Source organism: Hemitrygon akajei, unplaced genomic scaffold (genome assembly GCF_048418815.1).
Source record: "Hemitrygon akajei unplaced genomic scaffold, sHemAka1.3 Scf000076, whole genome shotgun sequence".
Classification (NCBI taxonomy): domain Eukaryota; kingdom Metazoa; phylum Chordata; class Chondrichthyes; order Myliobatiformes; family Dasyatidae; genus Hemitrygon; species Hemitrygon akajei.
Window position 1 is genome coordinate 523664 of NW_027331962.1, and position 26835 is coordinate 550498.

Here is a 26835-nt window from a genome sequence, read left to right on the forward strand (position 1 = left end):
ACCTCAATAATAAGCAAATGCTTTGAGAGACTGGTCAAGGACTGCATCTGCAGCTTGTTACCACCCACACTGGACCCCCTACAATTCACCTACCGACACAACCGATCAACAGATGACACAATAGCCACTGCTCTGCACACCTCCTTAAACATCTGGAGCAGAGGGATGCTTATGTGAGAATGATGTTATTAGACTACAGTTCAGCATTCAATACCATCATTCCCTCCAGGCTCGACAAGAAGCTCAGAGACCTCGGCCTTCACCCTGCCTTGTGCAGCTGGGTCCTGGATTTCCTGTCAGATCGCCAGCAAGTGGTAAGAGTGGGCTCTCTCACCTCTGCCCCTCTGACCCTCAACACAAGAGCCCCTCAGGGCTGTGTCCTAAGCACCCTCCTTTACTCTCTGTATGCGCATGACTGTTTCGCTACCCACAGCTCCAATCTGCTAATTAAATTTGCTGAGGATACTATATTTATTGGTCAAATCTCAAATAATAACGAGGCAGCCTACACAGAAGAAGTCACCACCCTGACACAGTGGTGACAAGAAAACAACTTCTCCCTCAATGTCGCAAAAACAAAGGAGCTGGATGCAATGTTGCAAAGACAAGAGGAATGGAGACGGGCTAACCCCTATTGACATCAATGGATCTGGGTTGAGAGAGTGAACAGCTTTAAGTTCCTCGGCATTCACATCACTGAGGACCTCACGTGGTCTGTACACATCAATTGTGTGGTGAAAAAAGGCACAACAGCACCTCCTTCACCTCAGATAGAACCATAGAATCATAGAACATTACAGCACAGAAACAGGCCTTTTGGCCCTTCTTGGCTGTGCCGAACCATTTTTCTGCTTAGTCCCACTGACATGCACCTGGCCCATATCCCTCCAAACCCCTCTCATCCATATACCTGTCCAAGTTTTTCTTAAATGTCAAAAGTGAGCTCGCATTCACCACTTCATCTGGCAGCTCATTCCACATTCCCACCACTCTCTGCGTGAAGAAGCACCTTCCCCAATGTTCCCTTTAAACTTTTCCCCCTTCACCCTTAACCCATGACCTCTGATTTCTTTTCTCCCCTAGCCTCAGTGGAAAAAGCCTGCTTGTATTCCCTCTATCTATACCCATCATGATTTTATACACCTCTATCAAATCACCTCTCATTCTCCTACATGCCAGGGGATAAAGTCCTAACCTATTCAAACTTTCCCTGTAACTCAGTTTCTCAAGTCCCGGCAACACCTTTGTAAACCTTCTCTGCACTCATTCAACCTTATTAATATCCTTCCTGCAATTAGGTGACCAAAACTGCATACAATACTCCACATTCGGTCTCACCAATGTCTTATCCAACCTCACCATTACGTACCAACTCTTATACTCAGTACTTTAATTTATAAAGGCCAATGTACCAAAAGCTCTCTTTACTACCCTATCTACTTGTGAAGCCACTTTTAGGGTATTATGTATCTATACTCCCAGATCCCTCCGTCCTACTGCCCTCCTCATCCTACCATTTACCTTGTATGTTCTAACTTGGTTTAACCTTCCGAAGTGCAATACCTCACACGTGTCCGCATTAAACTCCATCTGCCATTTTTCAGCCCATTCCTCCAACTGGTCCAAATCCCTCTGCAAGCTTTGAAAACCTTCCTCACTGTCCACTACACCTCCAATCTTTGTATCATCAGCAAATTTGCTGATCCAATTTGCCACATTCTCATCCAGATCATTGTCATATCATTTGTCATAGATGATCATCCAGATCATTTGTCATAGATGACAAATAACAATGGACCCAGCACTGATCCCTGTGGCACATCACTAGTCACAGGCCTCCACTCAGAATAGCAATCCTCCACTACCACTCTCTGGCTTCTTCCATTGAGCCAATGTCAAATCCAATTTACTACCTCTCCATGTATACCTAGCGACTGAATCTTCCTGTCTAACCTCCCATGCAGGACCTTGTCAAAGGCCTTACTGAAGTCCATGTATACAACATCCACTGCCTTCCCTTCATCCACTTTCCTGGTAACCTCCTCGATAAACTCTAATAGATTGGTTAAACATGATCTACCACGCACAAAGCCATATTGACTTTTTCTAATAAGTTCCTGTCTATCCAAATACCTGGAGATCCTATCTCTTAGTATTCCTTCCAATAATTTACCTACTACCGATGTCAAACATACCGGCCTATAATTTCACTATTTACTTTTTGAGCCTTTTTTAAACAACGGAACTACATGAGCTATTCTCCAATCCTCTGGCACCCGATCCGTGGATATCGACATAATATTTATGCCAGGGCCACTGCAATTTCAACATTAGACTCCTTCAAGGTCCGAGGGAATACCCTGTCAGGTCCCGGGGATTTATCTACTCTGATTTGCCTCAAGACAGCAAGCACCTCCTCCTCTTTAATCTGTATAAGTTCCATGACCTCCCTACTTGTTTGCCTTGTTTCCAGTTTCTCTAGTAAATACAGATGCAAAAAACCCATTTAATATCTCTCCCATTTCTTTTGGTTCCATACCTAACCGACCACTCTGATCTTCAAGAGGACCAATTTTATCCCTTATTATCATTTTGCTCTTAACATACCTGTAGAAGCTCTTAAAATTATCGTTCACCCTGACTGCCAAAGCAACCTCATGTCTTCTTTTAGCCCTCCTGATTTCTTTCTTAAGTATTTTCTTACTCTTTTTATACTCCTCAAGCATATTATTTCCTCCTTGTCGCCTATACATGTTATACATCTCCCTCTTCTTCTTTATCAGAGTTCCAATATCCCTCGATAGCCAAAGCTCCTTATTCTTATTCATTTTGCCTTTAACCCTGACAGGAACATACAAACTCTGCACTCTCAAAATTTCTCCTTTGAAGGTCTCCCACTTACCAATCACATCCTTGCCAGAGAACAACCTGTCCCAATCTACGATTTTTAGATCCCTTCTCATTTCTTCAAATTTGGCCCTTTTCAGGTTTAGAACGTCAACCCGAGGACCAGATCTATCTTTATCCAAGATCAAGTTGAAACTAATGATGTTATGATCACTGGAACCAAAGTGATCCCCTACACACACTTCCGTCACCTGCCCTAACTCATTTCCTAATAGGAGATCTAATATTGCATCCTCCCTAGTTGGTACATCTATATATTGATTTAGAAAACTTTCCTGAACACATTTTACAAACTCTAACCCATCTAGACGTTTAAAAGTATGGGAGTCCCAATCAATGTGTGGAAAATTAAAATCCTCTACAATCACAGATTTCTGTCTCCTGCAGTTGTCTGTTATCTCTTTGCAGATTTGCTCCTCCAATTCTCGCTGACTATTGGGTAGTCCATAATACAACCCTATTAATGTGGTCATACCTTCCTGTTTCTCAGCTCCACCCATACGGCCTCAGTAGACAAGCCACCTAATCTGTTCTGCCGAAGCACTGCTGTAATATATTCCCTGACTAGCAAAGCCACCACCCACCCTTCATCCCTCTGTCTCTATCACAGAAGAACACTGAATTAACTTCCCTTTCCCCTTCGCTCGCCTGATGGTAACCCAATTACCTGTGCCCTGTTCCTTAGGTGTAACTACCTCCCGGAAGCTACTATCTATAATCTGCTCAGTCTTTCGAATGATACGGAGGTCATCCAGCTCCTGCTCCAGTTCCCTAACACGGTCTGTTAGGAGCTGCAGCTGGATGCACTTCTGGCAGGTATCGTTGTCAGGGACACCAGAAGTCTCCCTGTCTTCCCACATCCTGCAAGAGGAGCATTCCAACATCCTGCCTGGCATATTCTCTAGTCTGAACAAAAAAAAAAGAAAAACAGAAAAACAGATGGTTGAGATGGCTGAGAACGGTTGGGATGGGCCCCTAAATGCTAACGATTTTCTATAGGGGCACAATTTTGTGCATCCTGACTGGCTGCATCACTGCCTGGTATGGGAACTGTACTTCTCTCAATCGCAGGACTCTGCAGAGAGTGGTGCGGGCAGCCCAGTGCATCGGTAGGTGTGAACTTGCTACTATTCAGGTCATTTCAGAGATAGGGGGCAAAAAGTGCCCGAAGGATCATTCTGGACCCAAGTGTCACCAAACACAAACTGTTCCAGCTGCTACCATCCGGGAAATGGTACCGCAGCGTAAAAGCCAGGACCAACAGGCTCCGTGACAGCTTCTTTCACCAGGCCATCAGACTGATTAATTCACGCTGATACAATTCTATTTCCACAATTGTATACATAAAAACAGACTCACTGCACACACTTTACTGTAATCGTGCTGCTGGTGGAGAAAAACAATTTTCACGACATGTGTCCATGATATTAACCCTGATCCTGAAAATTTTTATCTGGCTGTTGTCTCATTTTTTTAGATCTGTTATTCATCATCCTCATACTGTCCTCGTTCATATCAATCCAAGTGCGCTCCAGTGCACACGGTGTTTTCCAGAAATTGCTATTTAAGTTCTTTGTTTTTTTGCATATTTTCCAGATCTGTTTCAGACCAGGATATTTTACCAAAATTATACATCAATATGGGCACAGTGAGTGTTTACTACCTTTGTTATATTTTTACTGTTCAGCTCTGTTTGGCAGATTTTCTTGATCCTTGATGTAAATTCAAAGTTTGTTCAGCCTTGCAGTAAATTCAGATTTTCTTCAGCCTTGAAGTAAATTTTGTTGGAAGGTTTTCCTTTATCACACTATTATCCATTTTCTTTGCTTATTGATATCCTAAATATCCGTTTCATATTCTGTTACATTGCATCCTGATGCTCTGTTTGATATTCTACCGGCTCTATTGCATCTTTCTTTATGTTTAATCATGTTCTGTACTTTCCTAGTCTAAAGTTCATGCTTATATATTTGGAAATTAGTTCCATTATTTGAATTATTTGTTTCAGCTTTACTGCTGCAAGAGCAAATAATTTCAAATCATCAATGTATAGCTGTGTCAAGGTATAATTCGTATTTTCTTCTGATTAGATACCTGATTTTTATCTGTTTCAGTAAATTATGAGTGGGCTTAAAGCTAGACAAAACCACAGTGGGCTTAGTGAGTCGCTCTGGAAAATCCCTCCATTTATTTTGATAGTGGTCGTTGTTCCTCTGTGGTTGTTAATAGGATGATTATTTTACGCGAATGCTTCATCAGTTGTAGAAATTTCACAAGTATTGTATGAATTTTATATATATTTGGAACTTCTCTTAAACACAAGGAACAGAATCAGATGTGATTTCTTTTATTGACAATATAACACTGAAAGTTTTCTGCTTTCCACAGGGTTTGAAATAGAATTACATAATCTGTTATCTGTTGTTCAAACCCGAATGGTATTCTGTCTGCTCTCCTGTGAGTATATTGTGGTTATCTAGGTTGTTATCTGAGTTTTTATTAGTTACGAGATGTACGATGCTATAATTTTAGATATAAAATTGTCTTATTATTATTAAGAGCCAATAATAACATAGTAGGTGACCATTTAGTAGTCTTATAAATCCAGAATAAAGCTGTCGTTGAGACTGGTGGTACATACCCTCAGCCTTTTATATGTTCTGCCCCATGGGAGTATGACACAGAGGATGTATGAGGTGGTTTGGGGTTCAGTAGCAAGGCTTTGGCTCGGGTTTGTGTCTTGCCAGCTTGATTGAGTTCCTCCAGGAGGTGACAAAGGTGATGGATGAAGATACACATGGATATTGTCTACTTGTGTATTGGTACAGTGTTTGACAAAGTCCCACATGGGAGGCTCATACAGAATATTAACATGCTTGAGAACTGTGGGGAATTGTCCTGGCTGCCGGGGACACAAACTGGGAGAAATGTCTTGGCTGGCGGGTGGTGAATCTGTGAAATTATTGTCATAGACGGCTGAGGAAGACACTTCCTTGGATATATTTAAAATGCAGGTTGATATGTTCCTGATTAGGAAGAGTGTCAACGTTTACTGGGATAATGGGGTAGAGAGTAATTGAAGAGCAAATTCACTGAGCCGAATGGCTAAATTCTGCTCCTAGGTGTTATGGTTTCAGGGAGCATCTGGAGTATTGTATTCACTTCTGATTGTCCAGCTCTTGGAAGGATTGGAGAGGGTGCAGAACAGGTTCATCAGGATGTTGCCTGGGTTCGGTGGCATGTGCTACAAGTAGAGGTTTGATAAACTTGGTTTGTTTATTCTGGAGTTAGAATAGAGATCTGACTGAGGTGTACAACTTTGAGAGGTAAGAGTTTGGGGCATCAGCCTGTGTTTTGTTTGTTTATTTTTACGTAAGACTGGTGTCTAATACCAGAGGGCATTTGGTTAAGGTGAGATGGGGTAAATTTACAGCAATTGTGGGTAATTTTTTTAACAGAGTTGTGAGTGGCTAGAATTTACTGTCTGGGTCAACATGGCTTTGTGAAGGGTAGGTCGTACCTTACGAGGCTAATTGGGTTTTTTAAAGCGGTAACAAAAAGCAATTGACGGAGGTACGGTAGTAGTTGTGGTCTACATGGATTTTAGCAAGGCATTTGACAAGGTCTCTCGCGAGAGACTCATCCAGAAAATCATGAGGCACGGGGTAAGTGGAACCTTGGCTGTTTGGATAAAAAATTGGCTTAAAGGAAGAAAGCAGAGGGTAGTAGTGGAAGGAAAGTATTCTGCCTGGAGGTCGGTGACTAGTGGACTATTTGTGATTTTTATAAATGACCTGGATGTAGAGGTGGAAGAATGGGTGAGTAAATTTGTGGATGACATGAAGATTGGAGGAGTTGTGGATGGAGCTGTAGGTTGTCGAAGGTTACAAGAGGATATAGACAGGGTGCAGATTTGGGCAGAAAAGTGGCAGATGGGGTTCAATCCGGATAAGTGTGAGGTGACGCATTTTGGAAGGACAAACCAGAATGTTGAGTACAAGTTTAATCGTTGGTTACTTAAGAGCGTGGATGAACAGAGGGACCTTGGGGTTCAAATCCATACATCCCTTAAGGTCGCTGCACGGGTTGATAGGATAGTTAAGAACTCCTACGGGAGGCTAGGCTTCATTAATAGGGGGATTGAGTTCAAGAGTAGAGAGGACAAGTTGCAAATCTACAAATCTCTGGTGAGACCGCACTTAGAGTATTGTGTTCAATTCCGGTCACCTCATTATAGGAAGGATGTGGAAGCCATGGAGAGGATGCAGAGGAGATTTACCAGGATGTTGCCTGGTTTGGAGAACAAGTCATGTGAAGCAAGGTTAGCAGAGCTGGGACTTTTCTCTTTGGAGCGTAGAAGGTTGAGAGGGCACTTGATAGAGGTCTAAAAAATTATGAGAGGCATAGATAGGGTGGTTTGCTAGTACCTGTTTCCCTGGGCACCAACAGCAAACATTACAGGGCATATGTACAAAGTTAAGGGAGGGAAGTTTAGCGGAGACATCAGGGGTAAGTTTTTTACAGAGGGCTGTGGGTGCCTGGAACAACTTGCCAGGGATGGTGGTGGAGGCTAAAACATTAGGGGTATTTAAGAACCTCTTGGACAGGCACATGGATGAAAGAAAAATAGAGGGCCACGGGGTAGTGTGGGTTTAGTACTCTTTTTAAAGGAATACATGGGTCGGCACAACATCCAGGGCGGAAGAGCCTGTACTGTGCTGTAGTATTCTAGTGTCTAGAGTCTAGTGACTAGGGTCATGTCGGAGGCAACTATGTTATAGATGCTCCTAGTTATACATGAATGTGCAGGAAATGCAAGGAAATGCTCAACAATATAAGAAAAGATAGCAACATTCTTTTTACTTTCCCAGATATATAAAGAGTGGAAAAAGGGAGAGGGTCGATATCGGATCACTAGAAACTGCTGTTGTAGTTGCAGTAACGGGTGGAAAGGAAATGCCAGACAAACTCTGTGCAAGTCACTGGCAGAATTCCAAAAGGTAAAGAACATCAGCAAACAGAATTGCGTGTAGTGCTATTACAAAGGAAAAGGGGCTTGGAAGATGAAAGGTCTGAAGATAGAAAAGTCACCTGGACTGGGTCATACAGTGTATCAGGAGCCTGCCTAGGGTGTGTTGGGATTCCCAGAGCGTTAGGACCTGGAGTGTAGGCTTCATCAGAACCAACAGCTGGATTAATAGAAAAATACAATGTAGAATATTCAAGTTGCAAAGATAGATTCTTTGAATTGTTACTTGAATCCAGAGATCAGTAAATGATTAATGGCGAATTTTGATTCCCAGGCTTTGCCAAGTCACAGACTAACACTTGAGATGTGGTTTGAACTGTGCATTTGATCACTCACCTTTCAGCTGAGTTGGTAATTCCGATAAACCTTGGCCGATGTTCATGTATTCCTGTGGATCAGGACCTGTTTAAATATAAAAACAAAATCCATGGAAACAGAGCTAAAATAATTAAAATAACTAAAATGTTTATCTCAATGTGCCTTTGTGTTCAGTGGGTGGTTTTAACATACCGAGCTCCTGTATTTCCTTCAGTATCCTGTCCAGCTTCGGTAACTCAGTCCTCCACATCAGAAAGGATTCCCACATCGCCCTCCGGGCCCGGGAGCCTTTGCCATTCACCAAACTGAGGAAGAGTCTGGAACTCTCTGTCCGGTTTCCCTTCTCTGTCAATTCAGTGACTTTCTACAAAAGGAAACAATGGACTTATTGTGGAGCAGACAGACAGACATGGAGAATATGCAGGAAAGTATCTGTTCATGGTCCCAGTAGCTTCAGAACAGATGCAGTCACTGGGCTGCTGCCTCACCCTCTCTGTGTTCAGTCATTAACAGAGAAACAGTAACTGAAGGAAATTCTAAATCAATAGTGTGTAAGAATAAGGATTTACTGACACCCTGCAGTAGATGCAATGTGATTAATTTCCTTGATCTGTCAATGTGCAGCATTACATCAACAAGATGTGACAACAAGAACGGAAGAGAGGGGAGAGAGAGCAAAAACAAATGGATGGCGGGCATCACTGAATCGTGGCTGACAAAAGTTTATAGTTGGGTGCTTAAATCCAAGGATAAATATTGAATCGGAAGGATACGCAGGTAGTTGAAAGTGTTGGGTCGAAGCTGCTGTCATTAAAAATGAAAAGTCCTGAGAAACAGGTGATGTCGGATTAGACGATGTGGATGTTAAGAAACTGCTTAGGTAAAATGACCCTGATGGAAATTATATACAGGCATGTTAACAGTCGCCAGGATGTGGGCTACAAATTACAACGGGGGAGAGGAGAGGCATGGAAAAAGGTCAATGCTAAAATTGTCACGGGGAGTTTCAATATCCAGGTAGCTTTGGAAAATCAGGTCGGTGCTGAATCCCAAGTGAGGGAATTTATAGAATGCCTATGAGATGGCTTTTGAGAGAAGCCTATGGTTGAGCCCACTATAGGAAAGGCGGATCTGGATTCTGTGTTGTGTATTGCACCAGATTTGATTAGGGAGCTTCAGCTAAATAAATCCTTAAGAGGCAGTGATCATAAAATAGCAGAACTCAGCCAGCAGGTTGAAAGGGAGAAGGTAAAGTTAGAGGTATCAGTGCTACAGTAGAATAAAGGAATTACCTCGGCATGAGAGAGGAGCTGGGCAATAATAAATTCGAAAATGACACTAACAGGGACAATGGCAGAGCAGGAATGGCTGAAGTTTCTCAGAGGACAAACAATCACAATGATGAAGAATTATTCTAAAGGGAGGATGATCAACCGTGGCTGGCGAGGTAGTCAAAGCAGCACAAAAGCAAAGGAGTGGGCACAGAGTATTACAAAATATAGTAGAAAGCTGGAGGACTGGGATGTTTTTACAAATCAACAGAAGGCAATTCAAAAATCGTAAATAGAGAAAATATGAAATAGGAAGGTAGGCTAGAGAATGATGTAAAATAGCTTACCAAAACGTCCGTCTGATATATGAAGATTGAAAGAGAGGAGAGTGGATATTGGACCACTGGAAAATGACAGTGGAGAGGTACTGTCAGGGGACAAGGAAATGCCGGAAGATATTGGTCGACATTTTGCGTCAGTCCTCACTGTAAAAACACTAGAACGTGCCAGATATTTGAGAATGTCCGGTGGCAGAAGTGAGTGTATTTGCAATTATTGCGGAGAAGGCGCTCGGAAAGCTGAAAGTTCTGAAGATAGATGAGTCCAGATCAACTCACCCGATTGCTTCTGAAGGAGGAGGCTGAAGAGATTGTGGAGACATTAGTAATGATCACTCAAGAATCACTAGATTTTGGAATGGTTCCGGAGGACTGATCATTTTAAACTATAGGCCAGTTAGTCTGATCAGCGTTTGGGAAGATGTCAGCAGTCGATAATTGAGGATAAGGTTTCGGGGTATTCGGACGCACATGATAAGAAAAAGGCCAACATCCATGGAAGGGAATCCTGCCTGACAGTTGTAACAGAGAGAACAGCATGCTGGGTCGACAACGGAGAGTCAGTGCAAGTTGTTTACTTGGACTTCCCGAGGACCTTTGACCAGGTGTCCCACATAGACCGATGAAAAAATGGACACATCAGTGGCAATTGGAATGTAGTATAGTGAGGTACGTGGCCATATACTTTAGCAGAAATAATGAAGACGTAGACTATTTTTGAATCTGGGAGAAAATTCAGAAATCGGAGTTGTAAAGTGTCTCTGGAGACCTGGTGCAGGATTCCCGTGCAGTTTGAGTCCGTGTTCGGAAAGGCAAATACAATGTCAGCATTCATTTCGAGAGGATCAGAATATAAGAACAAGCACTGGCCAGTCCGCACTTGCATATTTTGATCCCCTGATCAGAGAAAATATGTGATGGCGTTGTGAAAAATCCAGAGAAGAATCTAAACTAACAGAACCTGTGATATTAAACCAGATTTTGATGGTAATGGTTCCTGGATGCACCTGTACTGGCCGGAGTGTGGAAGGATGAGGGGGAATCTAATTGTAACCTGTGGAATATCGAAAGACATTGAGAGGATGTGGAGATGTTGTTTTTACGTGGGGGAGTCTAGAACCAGACGGAACAGCCTCAGATTAGAGGGACATCCATTTAGAACAGAAATGAGGAGATTATTTAACCGAGGAGTAGTGAATCTGCAGAATCCATTGGCACTGACAGCTGCGGAGACCAGGTCATTGGGTATATTTAAAACAGAGGTTGGTACCTTCTTGACTAGTCTGGTCAGCAAAGTTCACTGGGAGAAGGCAGGAGAATGGGGTTGAGAGGGATAGTACATCACCCATGATGTAATGGCAGAGCAGAATCGATGAGCCTAATGGCCAATTGCGTTCTGATGCCTTATGGTCTTATGATGTGTAAAGACAAAAAGAAGATTAAGAAATGTCAGTGCGGCTATCTTATAATGGAGATGGTTACTGCCTGGCACTCATTCCGTAAAATGGTAATGACTTCCTGAATGCAGGCATGGGTTTCCGGATTAACTGAGGAATTATGAATTAATCATTGAATAGTCTTCAAGCAACATACACCTATGATGGAATTAAGATAACTGAATATGGATGGGCTTAGGACATCGCTCGGAGAAATAAGAGAGGCAGTGTTTAAGGGTAAGCACAACATTGTGGGCCGAAGGGCCTGTACTGTGCTGTACTGTTCTATGTTCTATGTTCTGTGTCCTGGATTTGAATGATTGATCTCCTCGAACAGATATCTGTAGGGAATTGGTAAGGTTTTCCATAACACGATTAATGGACAACAATTATGGAACAAATCCGCATAATTCCCTGATGGCCCACTGCACTGTGAAATAATCCCTGTTTCACTGCTACCAGGTCTGAGGAGTTACAGTTGTGAAGGAAATTTAACCAGTAAAGCAGACGTCTCCAGATGAGGAATTTATAGATCAGCATCATATTTACAGATTACCTCTTGCCTTTGGATAATGCCTGTGTGATTCATTACAGACAGCGCCAATGAATCCCAACGAGAACAGGGTTACTCACGGGTGTAACACACTTGATTTTCTAATACCACTCATGGCAGAATAGGTCAGATCTAGGACAAGACAATCACTGTTTGTGAGCTCCACGGAGAGTGACCTGAAATGGTGTGTCCCTGTCTCTCATTAGTCAGATATTCAGCAAGTTAGCAGATTTTGTTTTGTTTGCCCCTTCCCTTTCAGGAAATCCTATTGATCTTCTTCCCTTTCAGGACAACCTGTTGATTTCTTGGGATCATGAGATATCAGCCAGTCAGCAGATTTATTTTATGTTTTGTGCTTTCTTCTGCCCTTTTAGATCAAACTATTGATGTTTGTGGTCATAAGATATCAGCTTTGTGCGTGATCTTTCACATCTAATCAATCTCAGAGTTTTTCGAGGAAGTTACCAGGAAAGTTGATGAAGGCAAGGTTGTGGATGTTGTCTACATGGACTTCAGCACGGTATTTGACAAGGTCCCGTATAGGAGGTTGGTCTAGAAGATTCAGTCGCTTAGCATTCAAGATAAAGTAGTAAACTGGATTAGACACTAACTGTTTGGAAAGAATCCGGAGTGTCACTATAGACTGTTGCATTTCTGATTGGCGCCTGTATCTCGTGCAGTGTCACGGGGATCGGTGCTGTTCCCGTTGTTGTTTGTCATCTATATCAATGATCTGGATGAAATTACGCTTAACAGCATCAGCAAATTTGCTGATAACTCCAACATTGGGAAGGTTCAGTGGACAAAGAGAAAGATTACACGAGCTTGCAGTGAGGTCTGGACCAACTGGAGAATGGACTTTTAAGGGGCCGATGCAATTTAATGCAGACAGGTGCAAGATGTTGCACTTTGGATGGACCAATCAGGGTAGATCTTACACAGCGACCGGTAGAACAAAGTGATCTGGGAATACAGGTACATAAGCCATTGAAAGTGGCAGCAAATGTTGATAGGCTCTGAAAGAAAGTTTCTTAGCGCATTAACCTTGGTAAATGAAAATATCGTGTACGATGTGATGTTGTATAAGACGTTGGAGAGGCCTATGGAGAGACAGATGGAAATAAGTTTGAAAGAGTACAGAAAAAAACATTACAAGGATGTTACCTGGACTGGAAGACCTAAGTTATAAGAAAAGAGTGAACTGATTAGGACTTTATTCATTGGAACATGAAAGACTGAGCGGAGATTTGATAGAAGTGTACACAATAACATTGGGATTTAGATAGGATAAATGCAAGCAGGCATTTTGTACTGAGGTAAAGAGGTACTACAACAAGAGATTATCACTAAAGGCTGAAAGGTGAAAAGTTCAAACGGTACAAAGGTGAAACCGCTTTATTCAGAGGGTGGTGAGAGTGCGAAACTAGCTAGCAGGGCAAGTAGTGCAAGTGGTTAAGAGAATTCTGAATAGATGCATGCGTAATGAGCGTATAGAGAGCCATGGCCCGGTGCAGGTCAATGGGAATAAGTAGATTCAGTAGTCTGGCATGGAATAGATGGGCCAAAGGGCCTGTTTCTGTACTGTACTTTGCTGTGACTATGACAAGTCAGCCACACATTGTTTGGGAAGTCACGGATCCAAGACAAGCTGTGGTTAGCTGGTTTCCCTACCTCAGGTACCGCAGTGAAGCCGGTTGGCCCAATTGACAGTTTAATACTCATCCTGGATTAATGAGATGAGGTGAAGCTACCCGACGGTTCAGCCAAGATTTGAAATTAGTTTCAGACCGAATGCCTTTTGGAAGTCCAGATATGCAGCCACTGCTCTTACTTCACATTGATAAATACAGCAGGTGATACAAGAAAAGGTGATGCTAAACCAGCAGTTCCCAGTGCTCCCCACCTTAAAAACTGAAACCAGATCTGCGAGAGACGAGTCAGAGATCAAAGTCTCCATTCCCAAGTCGATCTCCTAAAACGTGCAGGAGATTAATGTTGATCACTATTCCCTCTGATACCAGCAGATCAGTGACAATACACGAACTGCACTCACCTCATTTTCTTCTCTACTGAAAAGTCCCTCCTCTGTCAGCTTCAAACCCAGTCTCTCAACCTTTTCTTCAATTGCTTGTTTGAGTCTGTCTCTGTAGAACTTTGTCAGTTGGTACAGTCGATATTCCTCCCCCTGTGCCAGGAGGTCAGAGATTGTAAACTGTGGCTCTGTGAATATAAAAAGGAAAATGTAGGCTTGAACTCAGATATCCCTCGTCTCCACCGCTCTCACCCAACTCAACAAAAAAACCGTGTCTTGAACCTGCCGACAGATACAAAACTGGATTAATTCTCCATCTCCAACACCATCACACTGAGCACGGGGTCCCCCTACGGCTGTGTGCACAGACCACTGCTGTTCATTCTGCTGACCCACGACTGTGCTGCAACACACAGCAAGAACGACGAGTCAGCTTACAGAGAGGAGGTGCAGCGGCTAACGGACTGGTGCAGAGCCAGCAGCCTGTCTCTGAATGTGAACAAAACAAATTTCTTGGTGTTCATCTAGCGGAGAATCTCACCTGGTCCCTCAACACCAGCTCCATAGCAAAGAAAGCCCAGCAGCGTCTCTACTTTCTGCGAAGGCTGAGGAAAGTCCATCTCCCACCCCCCATCCTCATCACATTCTACAGGGGTTGTATTGATAGCATCCTGAGCAGCTGCACCACTGCCTGGTTCGGAAATTGCACCATCTCAGATCGCAAGACCCTGCAGCGTTTAGTGAGATCACCTGGGAAGACCATCGGGGTCTCTCTTCTCGCCATTACGGACATTTACACCACACGCTGCATCCGTAAAGCCAGCAGCATTATAAAGGATCCATGCACCCCTCATACAATCTCTTCTCCCTCCTGCCATCTGGGAAAATGCACCGAAGCATTCGGGCTCTCACGGCCAGACTATGTAACAGTTTCTTCCCCCAAACTATCAGACTCCTCAGTACCCAGAGCCTGGCCTGACACCTTACTGCCCTATTGTCACGTATATTATTTATTGTAATGTCTGCACTGTTTTGTGCACTTTATGCAGTCCTAGATAGGTGTGTAGTTTAGTGTAGTTGTGTGTTTTTTTTTCTTTTCCTCTGTTGTTTTTTTTTACGTAGTTCAGTCTAGTTTTTGTAATGTGTCATGCAACACCATGGTCCTGAAAAGTGACTCATTTTTACTATGTACTGTATCAGCTGTTATGGTCGAAATGGCAATATAAAAGTGACTTGACTTGACTTGAATCTAACACTTGCCTTAAAGCCTACCCAACAATGTTCTAGGCATTGCGTAATAGAAGGACCACATTTAATATAAACCAGTCCACCCCCCATCAGACCCATTCACCTATTTAAATTTGGATGGGCATAAACGTTGGGACTGTCGGTAATATTCGCTTCCCAGAGATACTTTCTCCATCCTGGCGAATACATTTCCCCTGATGCACATCCCAGAAACACTCTCCTCTTCTGGACAGCTGCATTTCCTCCAATTCACATCCTGGAAATCCTCAGAGCAGGTAGTACATTTCCTGTAGTGGGGTAATGGCTGCCCAGTGCACCACATGTACCACACCCACACATTTCCCCTCTCCTCTGACCAACCCTCCAACAAGGCCTCACCTTAACCCTCCACCCTGCCGCATTCTGTGAGCACATCACCCTCATATTTCACTCACCCGCTCCTTCTTGGGGACTTGACAGTTCTGTGTTCAATGAGCTTCCGAGCCGACAGACAGTCGCCTCACTTGTGCCGGTTCCAGGGTCCTGATCGGTGTCTCTGACGTCACTGTCTCTGGGCTGACAGGCAGTCGCCTCCCTTGTGCCGGTTCCAGGGTCCTGATCAGTGTCTCTGACGTCACTGTCTCTGGGCTGACAGGCAGTCGCCTCACTTGTGCCGGTTCCAGGGTCCTGATCGGTGTCTCTGACGTCACTGTCTCCGGGCTGACAGACAGTCGCCTCACTTGTGCCGGTTCCAGGGTCCTGATCGGTGTCTCTGACGTCACTATCTCTTGGCTGAATTTTCTCCTCCTCATCTGCGGCCGGACCGCATTCCATTGGGACATCGCTCTCAATCTGACCCTGCTTTGGTACCTTGCTTCCCGTGTCCAGATCATCTTCCCTCGATGATCCGCTTGGTAAAATCCTCTTCAGTCGTTTCGCTACTCGTTTCCATTTCCCACCTGAAATAAATGATGAATTGCAGGTTATACAAGTATGATTTAGATCTGAGCAAAACTGATTCAGATTGCAATGGAGCCGAGACACGGGCTGACCAGATTTGGAGGGGAACTGTGCTGGTTAATGTGACCCGTACACCCTGTCAGGTGATCATCCCGATAAGCCGGTGACTCGACACATTTACTCCCAGTAAAATAGCAGGATAGGCACAGTAATACTAATCACAGCAGTTGAACGCACGGATGACCACGGGATCATAATGTACCGGTGTCCGGTGATACTGGGAAATATCACTGTGATTATCTTCCACAAGCTAAAATCTCCCTCGGTCACTAACTGTCACACAAAGACCAGCAACGGGATTACACATGGTCCAGTCTGCTGGATCACACATTCTCCAGTTGCTTTGTCACACGAGGGGCTGGAGACTGGACAAGGGGACTGGAGTTGCTTTCTCCAGTGCCCTTGGCCACCGACTGACCATTCCCTTGAGACGCACGTCCTCCGGTTCCCTGGGTCGCAGGCTGACCATTCCCTTGAGATCTATGCTGACCTATCCCCTGGTTGCCATCTTCTCCCCCACCTGCTGATCATCATGTAACAACTATGCATGTCATTGGCAAAGTCTTGGTTATAGAGTTTTGTGTGTAGTTGCAGTTGCTAATCTATAGGATGGAGGTGATGAAGCTGGAAAGTGTGTAGTGAAGAATGAACACTACGGTACTGGGCTAGGGTGTTGTTTTTTGTGTTATATGGTTGGGCTGGGACAGCTTGCCCTGGAGCTCAGGAGCTTGAAGGGAAACCTTACACACACACACACACACACACACACACACACACACACACACACACACACACACACACACACACACACACACACACACACACACACACACACACACACACACACACACACACACCAATCAGGGGTGCAGATAGGGTAGATGGTCACAGTCTTTTTGCCCGGGTAAGGAAGTCTGAGACTCGAGGGCAGAGATTTAAAAGGGACCAAAGGGGCATTTTTCACGTGGTGGCTGATGGGTATAAATTACATGCATCCAGAGGAGGCCGCAAACACAAATAAAATTACAGAATTGAGAACATGTGGGCAGGAAAAGGGGGAGAAGAAGTTTACGAGGGAAGTTTGGGAAAACTGCAGGAAAATGGGACATTTAGATCAGCATGAATTATATGGGCCAAAGGACCCGTTTCCAGGCTGGAGCATCGTTTTTTATTCCAGCTGGAATCTCAGATTTGAGCACAATCACAATGTCTACAGGTGACAGAGACATTTGGTCATTGGTTATGCCGGGTTTCCCAGCCAAGATCCTGGGAATTTAAATTCAGGTAGAAGATCATATCAAGAGGGAAATATTTAGAAACTCAGGTTCACCATTTCTCCACAGCCCAGACATTCACTGGGGTGTTAAAACTCCGAAGCAGATCACAAATGTATCTACAATGAGCTGCCTCCTGATCCTCAGCCATTCCCAGCACCGGCAATGATCTCCGCTCCGCTACAGAAAACAGATTTCGGTGACACCCCTCCTCCTTTGCGTAGCAGGCAAGAAAAACCAGGGGGGAGTTGGTAGCTTTCCTTCCAAAACCTGAAATGCTGTGTTATCATAGAATCTCGGGAATCCCGGAAATGCTCCTATCATCTGATTCTGAATTTTATAAATGAAAGTTGAGGATATCTTACACATCAAGGCCTGTCTGAAGGTGAAATGGACCCTGACCCTGAACATTCACATAAACCACAAGATCGCTGTCACATTCCTGTCTGTGTTTCACTCACGACCACCTGATTCAGGAGCCCCTGCTCCTTTCACTCAGCTGAAGCTTTGTATGGTGAGCGGAGTGATTCGACCATTACTGGTGTCAGGTCCCTGCGCTGGAACTGTTGGGTTGATCAATTACTCAAGGCCGCTTTACCAGTGGGATAAATGACACTGCTGGATTAAACTTTTCTATGCACTGTTAACACCTGTGTCAGTTTTTTCATCTGAACTATTGCGTACAAACGCAACAAAAGTTTAATTCAAAGATCCCTGTGATCATACCTTTGTCCATTCTGATTCTGACTGGCGATTGTTGATTGTCGTCGTCTTGATAACACTTTGGTCGCTCTGCAGGACGGCTCCACCTGCTGGTGAGGCTCTAAATTTCACAACAAGCAGACAGTGAGTCAGAGAGTACGACTACTTTGCAAATATGACAGTATTTCCATCCCCTGTAGCATTTGGCATGGGGACCAAACATTCCCTGTTAGTAACCACTTCCACACCATATCTGTCCACTGATACCTGGCGCATCTGCTGACAGAGTCACAGAGCAATAATGGCATCTTTCCAGCTGTGGACTTTTCTTCCAATAAATCTCTCACCGCAGGTCTAACTTTAACCAGAGAGATAATGAAGCACATTAACAATACAAAGGAGAAAAAAATATTTCTGCTCAATTTTTTCAAAAGCGAATCTCACTGAAATTTAAACGCTGAAGACAAATAAAAGAATCTCATTGAACAAATCTGTAATTGTCCCTCACACGTCACAAATCCTCATACGGGATATGAAGGACTCATCATTCAGTCATGATAAGATATCAGAGCAGAATGAAGTGATTCAGTCCATCGAGTCTCCTCCATCATTCAAACATGGTTGATTTTTTTTTTCGCCCCAATGCCATATTCCTGCGTCCTCTTATAAAGTGCTGGAATCTCGGTACATCAGATTGGATCTGTGGAACAAGACACTGTGGAAGACCCAGTATCAGAACTGGGATTATCCAAGATGATGCGTGATATGCTGAACGCTTAATTGCGCAATTTGGCCCAGATCTCATCCTTGCTCATACTTATAATGGGGGAGGTACTACACCCAGTGTTCTGAAAAGGTAGTAAAAGTGATTATCGGGGCATTAATAGTGATCTTTCGAGAAACGAAAAGGAAAAGCTCTTGAATTTATAGTAAATGGACCTTCTATGTATTCGCTGCTGAACGTTAGTTCTGTATTGTTAAGCACTTGAGCCTCATTGCCTCACAGTACGCTCTCACGGACAAGGCGAAATAATTATTAATTTTTCTTGCGTTATTCATTACTATTTCCTGGATACCAGAGAGGCTCCCGGTGAAACTGCTTTGTCCACTCTATTGACTTTTAACATCTCCTCTATAACAGGAAGCACGATAATGTACCATATTCAATCGTGATTAATATGCATAGAATGTAACATGGTTCGGTCTCCAATGTTCCCTCTAATTACTATTTTTGCAGCTACATGGATCAACCATTGCTCTGAGCCGGAAATTTTCACACGGACTGAGAAAAGCACAACATCGTAGATGTGTCCTCTTTTGTAAAATGCATCTATGAATATTTAAGGATGAAGACATACAAGAGAAAAACATTTTTTTATTTTCACACAGCCTCAAAAAAAGAACAACATCGTAGATATATCTTTTTTGTAATGTGTATCTAGGAATATTTAAAATGAAGACTGACAAGAAAGAAACATTAATTTGATTTAATGATTAATTAAAGGATAGGATTAAAATTCAGTACAAAAAAGAAAAACTTTCAGGTTTCATAAACGTTTATCCGACAGTGTTTAATTCCATCTGCGCTGCAACAAAGGCTCCGTTCGCGGGAGCATTTTGGTTACGCAGACGCGCAGTTTAGAGGGAACAGTGACGGGTCTCTCTCTCCAGATTACCCCCACCTTATAACAGTGTTTTGTCCACTGCCTTGACAGCGACAGGCTGTTGTTACAAACATGCAAATCATCAACAATCATGCCCAGATCTCATCCGTGTTCATATTCGAGATGGGTGAGGGTTTGCCTAAATGGGAAATGCACTAAATGGCCTCTTTGTTAGGTACAACTCTATACCAGCTTATTAATACGAATCTGTTAATCATCTGCCTGCAGCTCAAAGCATAAACACATTCAGGTATGGTCAACGAGTTCACTTGTTATTCAGGCCAAAAAACTGAATAGGAAATAAATGCGATGTAAGTGACGTTGACCGGAATATACACTGGAATTTAGAAGGATGAGAGGGGATCTGATTGAAACATATAAGATTATTAAGGGATTGGACACGCCAGAGGCAGGAAAATTGTTCCCGATGTTGGGGGAGCCCAGAATCAGAGGCCACAGTTTAAGGATAAGGGATAAGGGGTAGGCCATTTAGAACAGAGTTGAGGAAAAACCTTTTCACCCGGAGAGTTGTGGATCTATGGAATGCTCTGCCTCAGAAGACAATCGAGGCCAATTATCTGGATGCTTTCAAGAAAGAGTTAGATAGAGCTCTTAAAGATAGCGGAGGTAAGGGATATGGGTAGCAGGCAGGAACAGGGTACTGATGGTAGATTATCAGCCATGATCACATTGAATGGAAGTGCTGGTTCGAAGGGCCGTACGGCCTACTCCTGCACCTATTGTCTATTGTCTGTTGACCGTGGAGTGATGGCTGGTGCCAGACCGGGTGCGTGGATCAACCATTGCTCTGAGCCGGAAATTTTCACACAGCCTGAAAAAAGCACAACATCGTAGATGTGTCCTCTTTTGTAAAATGCATCTATGAATATTTTAGGATGAAGACCGACGAGAAAAAAACAAACATTCTTTTGATTTTAATTACTAAATAAAGTATAGGATAAAAATGCAGTACAAAAAGAAAAAACTTTTAGGTTTCATAAACGTTTATCCGACAGTGTTTAATTCCATCTGCTCTGCAACAAAGGCTCCGTTCGCGGGAGCATTTTGGTTTTGCAGACGCGCAGTTTAGAGGGAACAGTGACGGGTCTCTCTCTCCAGATTATCCCCACCTTATAACTGTGATTTGTCCACTGCCTTGCCAGCGACAGGCTGTTGTTACAAACATGCAAATCATCAGCAATCAGGCCCAGATCTCATCCGTGTTCATATTCGAGATGGGTGAGGGTTTGCCTAAATGGGAAATGCACTAAATGGCCTCTTTGTTAGGTACAACTCTATACCAGCTCATTGATACGAATCTGTTGATCATCTGCTTGCAACTCAAAGCACAAACACATGCAGATATGGTCAACGGGTTCAGTTGTTATTCAGGCCAAACATCTGAAGAGGAAATAAATGTGATGTAAGTGACGTTGACCGTGGAGTGATGGCTGGTGCCAGACCGGGTGGTCTGAGTGTTACGGAAACTGATCAGCAGCTTGGATTCTCAAGTATAAATCTCTCGGTTTACTGAGAATGGTCCGGAATCAAACCAAAGGAAAATCCAGTGAACAGCGGTTCTAAAGGCCCTGTTAATGAGAGAACTCAGTGAAATTGGGCAGACTGATTAAATCCGACAGGAAAGCGGCAAGAACTCAAATAACCACGCACTCCGACAGCGGAGTGCAAGAGAGCGTCACTGAGCACCTAACATAGAATGTGGACGGGGTGCAGCCGCAGTAAACACCGAGCATTCACTCAGTGTCACATCATTAGGTACAGGGGTACATAAAAACGTACCCCCTGAGTGTAGACTTCCATACTTTTATCAACTGTCAGTGAGATTTATTACAGGAATTTTTATCCTAAATATCACTGCCGGATATATAAAGTCTTTGTTAAAAATACACACACAAGCAGAATAAAACACACATATTCGTTAATCCGCGCAACCCTAAAGACAATATTGAACTGATAGAAACAATAGCATTACTAGGGCGACCAGTGGACGTAATAAAGCACCATAGCATTTCCCCTATGACCCTGTCCTTACCTGGTGCTGGACTCCTGATTCTGTTTCCAGCGAATCAGAGCATCTGAATTTTATGTCCCTACCAGTAAGTGAACACACCCTGAGCAATGTTCAGTTGATAACACGCTCATAAACCTGAACTTCAGCCTATTCAGCATGTAACGCCACACTCTGTTCCACAACGCTTGTGTTAAACCACATAAAAGCTTAATTTGCATGAACAAGTCACTCTTACAAGCGGTCTGAACCAGAATTAATACTACAGTGCAAGCGGTGCAGTAATTTCCTCTCTCGAGAATACTTGATCTGCTCTGGAGAGGAATCACAACCCGCATCCTGGTCTGGTTGGGTTGGCGTCGTCACTTCAATTTATTGTACCAGTTAGGGCCAGTTTATTGTCAGATTATAAACTCCAGCGACAGCTCAGGGCAAAGATCGCTGTGGGTTTATTGCACAGAGACAGCAGAAGGAAGGGCGCTCTCAACTCTGATGGAATATTATGTATTTGGAATAATGTTCTCTTTTGAACAGGAGGCATTCGTTTTCTCCAGATTTTACTGTGACCCCTCTGCCTGGAGCAGACTTCAAGGTCACCCCGTTTATAACGAGCCATCTTTAACTGTAGTCCGCAGTTGGACCATTGCAGTAATGGGCCGACTGGAGAGCAGCTGTCCCGAGATAACCATCTCCCAGAGATAACTACCGGTCAAAGTCGACAGCGAGATATGGACGCCCTTCCCCTTCAGTTTATTGCTCACTGACTGGAAACAAGTTGCCACATCAGAGTAGCAATCATATGGAATTATCATCATATCCCGCTGGCGAATTTGCCTGGCAACCCGTTCACTTCACACATACATCCACCAGCCTCGCATTTATTTTAAAGGAACTTGTACAGCTCCTCGTCAGAGAACGATGGGTAAAAACATTAATTTCACTGCATTTCTTCTCTGTCAGAGTGTGCTGTTGGTATGTTGAATTAGTAACAGGGCATTCGCCCCCTCAGTCCTGTTCCGTCATTCTCTGTGATCACAGGGGACAGTGATCTCAGTGACCCATCCCTGCCACCACCTAGACCAATTCACTCCCTTGCCTGTCAAAAATCTCTCCGCTGCGGAATTAAACTCACAGAAAATAATCCCTGCTTCTCGTTTCCTTTGAGGAAGAGCATTCTAAATACACACAAGCTCCACCACATAGAGTGTGGAATTAGTAACAGGACATTCACTCCCTCATCCTGTTCCGCCATTCTCTATGATCACAGCTGGACTGAGAACTCAGTGACACATCCCTGCGACCGTCTGCAACACTTCACTCCCCTGCCTGTCCAGAATCTGTGCATTGCGGAATTTAAAACATTGCAAACACCAAACTCTGCTTCTCATTTCCTTTGAAAGCAGTTCCATCTCATAACAATACCCCCATCTATCTTCACTTGTTACAGCTTCCCCTGGAACAGCAACTGAAAGTATTGATACGGTAGAAAAACTAGAAATACTTGCCGTGACAAGTGGGCTTATTGAAACACCATAACACAGCCCAGTACAGTCCCTGTTCTTACCTGGTGCTGGACTTCTGAGTCTGTTTCCAGTGAATCCGAGCATCTGAATTTTATTGGCCCGAACAGTAAGTGAACACACCCTGAGCAATGTTCAGTTGATAACTCGCTCATAAACCAGAACTTCAGTCTATTCAGCATGTAACGCAACCCCTTGTTCCACGACGCTTATCTTAAACCACATAAAAGCTTAATTTGCATGAACAAGTCACTCTTGCAAGCGGTCTGAACCAGAATTAATACTACAGTGCAAGCGGCGCAGTAATTACCTCTCTCGAGAATACTTGATCTGCTCTGGAGAGGAATCGCAACCCGCATCCTGGTCCGGTTGGGTTGGCGTCGTCACTTCAATTTATTGTACCAGTTCGGGCCAGTTTATTGTCAGATTATAAACTCCAGCGACAGCTCAGGGCAAAGATCGCTGTGGGTTTATTGCACAGAGACAGCAGAAGGAAGGGCGCTCTCAACTCTGATGGAATATTATGTATTTGGAATAATGTTCTCTTTTGAACAGGAGGCATTCCTTTTCTCCAGATTTAACTGCGCCCCCTCTGCCTGGAGCAGACTTCAAGGTCACCCTGTTTATAACGAGCCATCTTTAACAGTATTCCGCAGTTGGACCATTGCAGTAATGGGCCAACTGGAGAGCAGCTGTCCCGAGATAACCATCTCCCAGAGATAACTACCGGTCAAAGTCGACAGCAAGATAAGGACGCCCTTCTCCTTCAGCTTATTGCTCACTGACGGGAAACAGGTTACCACATCAGAGTAGCAATCATATTAAAATAGTGATCGTATCCCGCTGGCGAATTTGCCTGGCAACCTATTTACTTCACATATACATCCACCAGCATCGCATTTATTTTACAAGAACTTGTACCGTTCCTCGTCAGAGGACGATGGGTAAAAACATTAATTTCACTGCGTTTCTTGTCTGTCAGAGTGTGCTGCTGGTATGTTGAATTAGTAACAGGGCATTCGCCCCCTCAGTCCTGTTCCGTCATTCTCTATGATTACAGGGGACTGTGATCTCAGTGACACATCCCTGCCACCGACTAGACCAATTCACTCCCTTGCCTGTCAAAACTCTCTCCGCTGCGGAATTAAACTCACAGAAAATAATCCCTGCTTCTTGTTTCCTTGGAGGAAGAGAATTCCAAACATACACAAGTTCCACCATAGAGTGTGGAATTAGTAACAGGACATTCGTCCCCTCAGTCCTGTTCCGCCATTCTCTATGATCACAGCTGGACTGAGAACTCAGTGACACATCCCTGCGACCGTCTGCAACACTTCACTCTCTTGCCTGTCCAGAATCTGTGCCCTGCGGAATTTAAAACATTGAAAAAACTAAACCCCGGTTCTCATTTCCTTTGAAAACAGTTCCACCTCATAAAAATAACCTCATCTATCTTCACCTGTTTCAGCTTCCCCTGGAACAGCAACTGATAGTATTGATACGGTAGAAAAACTAGAAACACCTGCCGTGACAAGTGGGCTTATTGAAACACCATAACACAGCCCAGTACAGTCCCTGTTCTTACCTGGTGCTGGACTCCTGAGTCTGGTTTCAGTGAATCCGAGCATCTGAATTTTATGGCGCTACCAGTAAGTGAACACACCCTGAGCAATGTTCAGTTGATAACACGCTCATAAACCTGAGCTTCAGTCTATTCAGCATGTAACGCCACACCATGTTCCACAACGCTTGTAGTGAAAAACGCAAAAACTCGTTTCTAACATGTGGTTCGAGCCAAAAGTACGAGTTCACTGCCCGATGCAATGATTACCTTTCTCTCGAAAATTTGATCTGCTCCAGGGAGGGAGCACTACCCATATCCTGGTTCGGTTCTGTTGGTGTCGTCCCTTTGATTTATTGTTCGCCTTGGGACCAGTTTATTGCCGGGTTATAAACTCCAGGTACAGCTCAGGACAAAGATCGCTGCGGTTTTATTGCACACAGAGAGCAGAAGGAAGGGCGATTGTAAAATATTATGCATTTGGAGCCATTTATATATATTTTTTTCCTTTTGAACACTGGGCATTCCCTGAATCTACCCCGGCTGCCTGGAGCTGACTTGAAGGTCAGCCTGTTCAGAAAGAACCATTTTTAACAGAAGTCCGCAGTTGGTCCATTACAATAATGGGCCGATTGTGGAGCAACTGTGCCGAGATAACCATCTCCCAGAGATACCAACCGGTCAAAGTCAACAGAGAGATATGAACGCCCTTCCCCTTCAGATTATTGCTCGCTTACTGGAAACAAGTTACCATGTCAACCTAGAATCAGATGAAATTATGACCATATCCCGCTGGCCAATTTGGCAGGCATTGCACTTATTTTACAAATACATCTACCGTTCCTCGTCTGAGATCGAAGGGAAAACATCAAATGTTAAATACACCGGGTCCCTTATTTGTCAGAGTGTGTTACTGGCCTATTGAAGTCGTAACAGGACATTCGTCCCCTCAGTCCTGTTCCGCCATTCTCTATGATCACAGCTGGACCGTGATCTCAGTGACACATTCCTGCGACCGGCAGCAACACTTCACTCCGTTGCCTGTCGAGGATCTGTGCGCTGCCGAATTAACCACATTGAAAGAAAACTCTTCTTCTCTTTCCCTTTGAGGAAAAGAGGCACTAGTTCCACCTCAGTGGAAAAAAAAACTGTTTCCCCTTACAGCAGCAAACATGTTCCCCACATTCCTGTTCGGAATCCAGGTGATGTTCGATGTCTCCAGCATAAGCTTAATTCATTTATGTAACCACCAGGGGATAAAATCTCCTCACCTTCATCTAAATGACAGAGAATACAATCAACTCCCCGTCTTTATCGAGTTGCAGCGAACACAGAGTAGAGGTCAGCATTGATGCCGACGGGTAACAGCAGCAGATGCTCCCGGACATGCATTCAGTGGCCACATTATTAGGTACAGCAGGTACACAGTAAAGCGCCCACTGAGTGTAGAATTTGCTATTTTTGTCTACGGCCAGTAAGAATTATCACATTATTTGTTAATATAAATATCACGGTCAGATCTACCTCGTCTTCCCTGAAAAAACACATACAGAATAATCGAGCCCGCAGATCCGTAAAGCCGCGCGGTTTCAATGGTAATATTGATATGGTAGAAATATTAGAAATACTGCCGTTAGAAGTAGGCTTATTAAAACACCATAACATTCCCGAATACAGTCCATGTTCCTACCTGATGCAGGACTCCTAGCTCTAGTTTCCAGCGAATCCGAACATCTGACTTTTATGGCCCTAACAGTAAGTGAACACACTCTGAGCAATGTTCAGTTGATAACACGCTCATAAACCAGAACTTCAGTCTATTCAGCATGTAACGCTACACCCTGTTCCACAACGCTTGTGTTAAACCACACAAAGACTCACCTTGCTTGAATGAGTCTTTCTAACTTGTGGTCCGAACTAGAATTAATACTTCAGTGCGCGATATTTTACCAGC

General features: G+C 43.8%; 1 protein-coding gene across 4 annotated transcripts in view; it reads right to left on the minus strand.

Annotated features, from left to right (window-relative positions):
* LOC140722400 (NACHT, LRR and PYD domains-containing protein 3-like) overlaps positions 1–26835 on the minus strand; it is a 58879-nt gene that overhangs the window by 17809 nt on the left and 14235 nt on the right. For 3 of the 4 annotated variants that reach the window (XM_073037151.1, XM_073037150.1, XM_073037152.1), the window contains 5 exons: positions 18132–18228; positions 15567–16070; positions 13906–14072; positions 8447–8618; positions 8273–8338 (listed from right to left, as the gene is read on the minus strand). In XM_073037151.1, the coding sequence (XP_072893252.1) occupies positions 8273–8338; positions 8447–8618; positions 13906–14072; positions 15567–16070; positions 18132–18141 (919 nt within the window). In that variant the 5' untranslated portion in view covers positions 18142–18228. Of the gene's footprint in view, positions 1–8272; positions 8339–8446; positions 8619–13905; positions 14073–15566; positions 16071–18131; positions 18229–23630; positions 23746–26835 lie in introns of those variants that run through there. The other variant, XM_073037153.1, reaches the window with a different exon arrangement.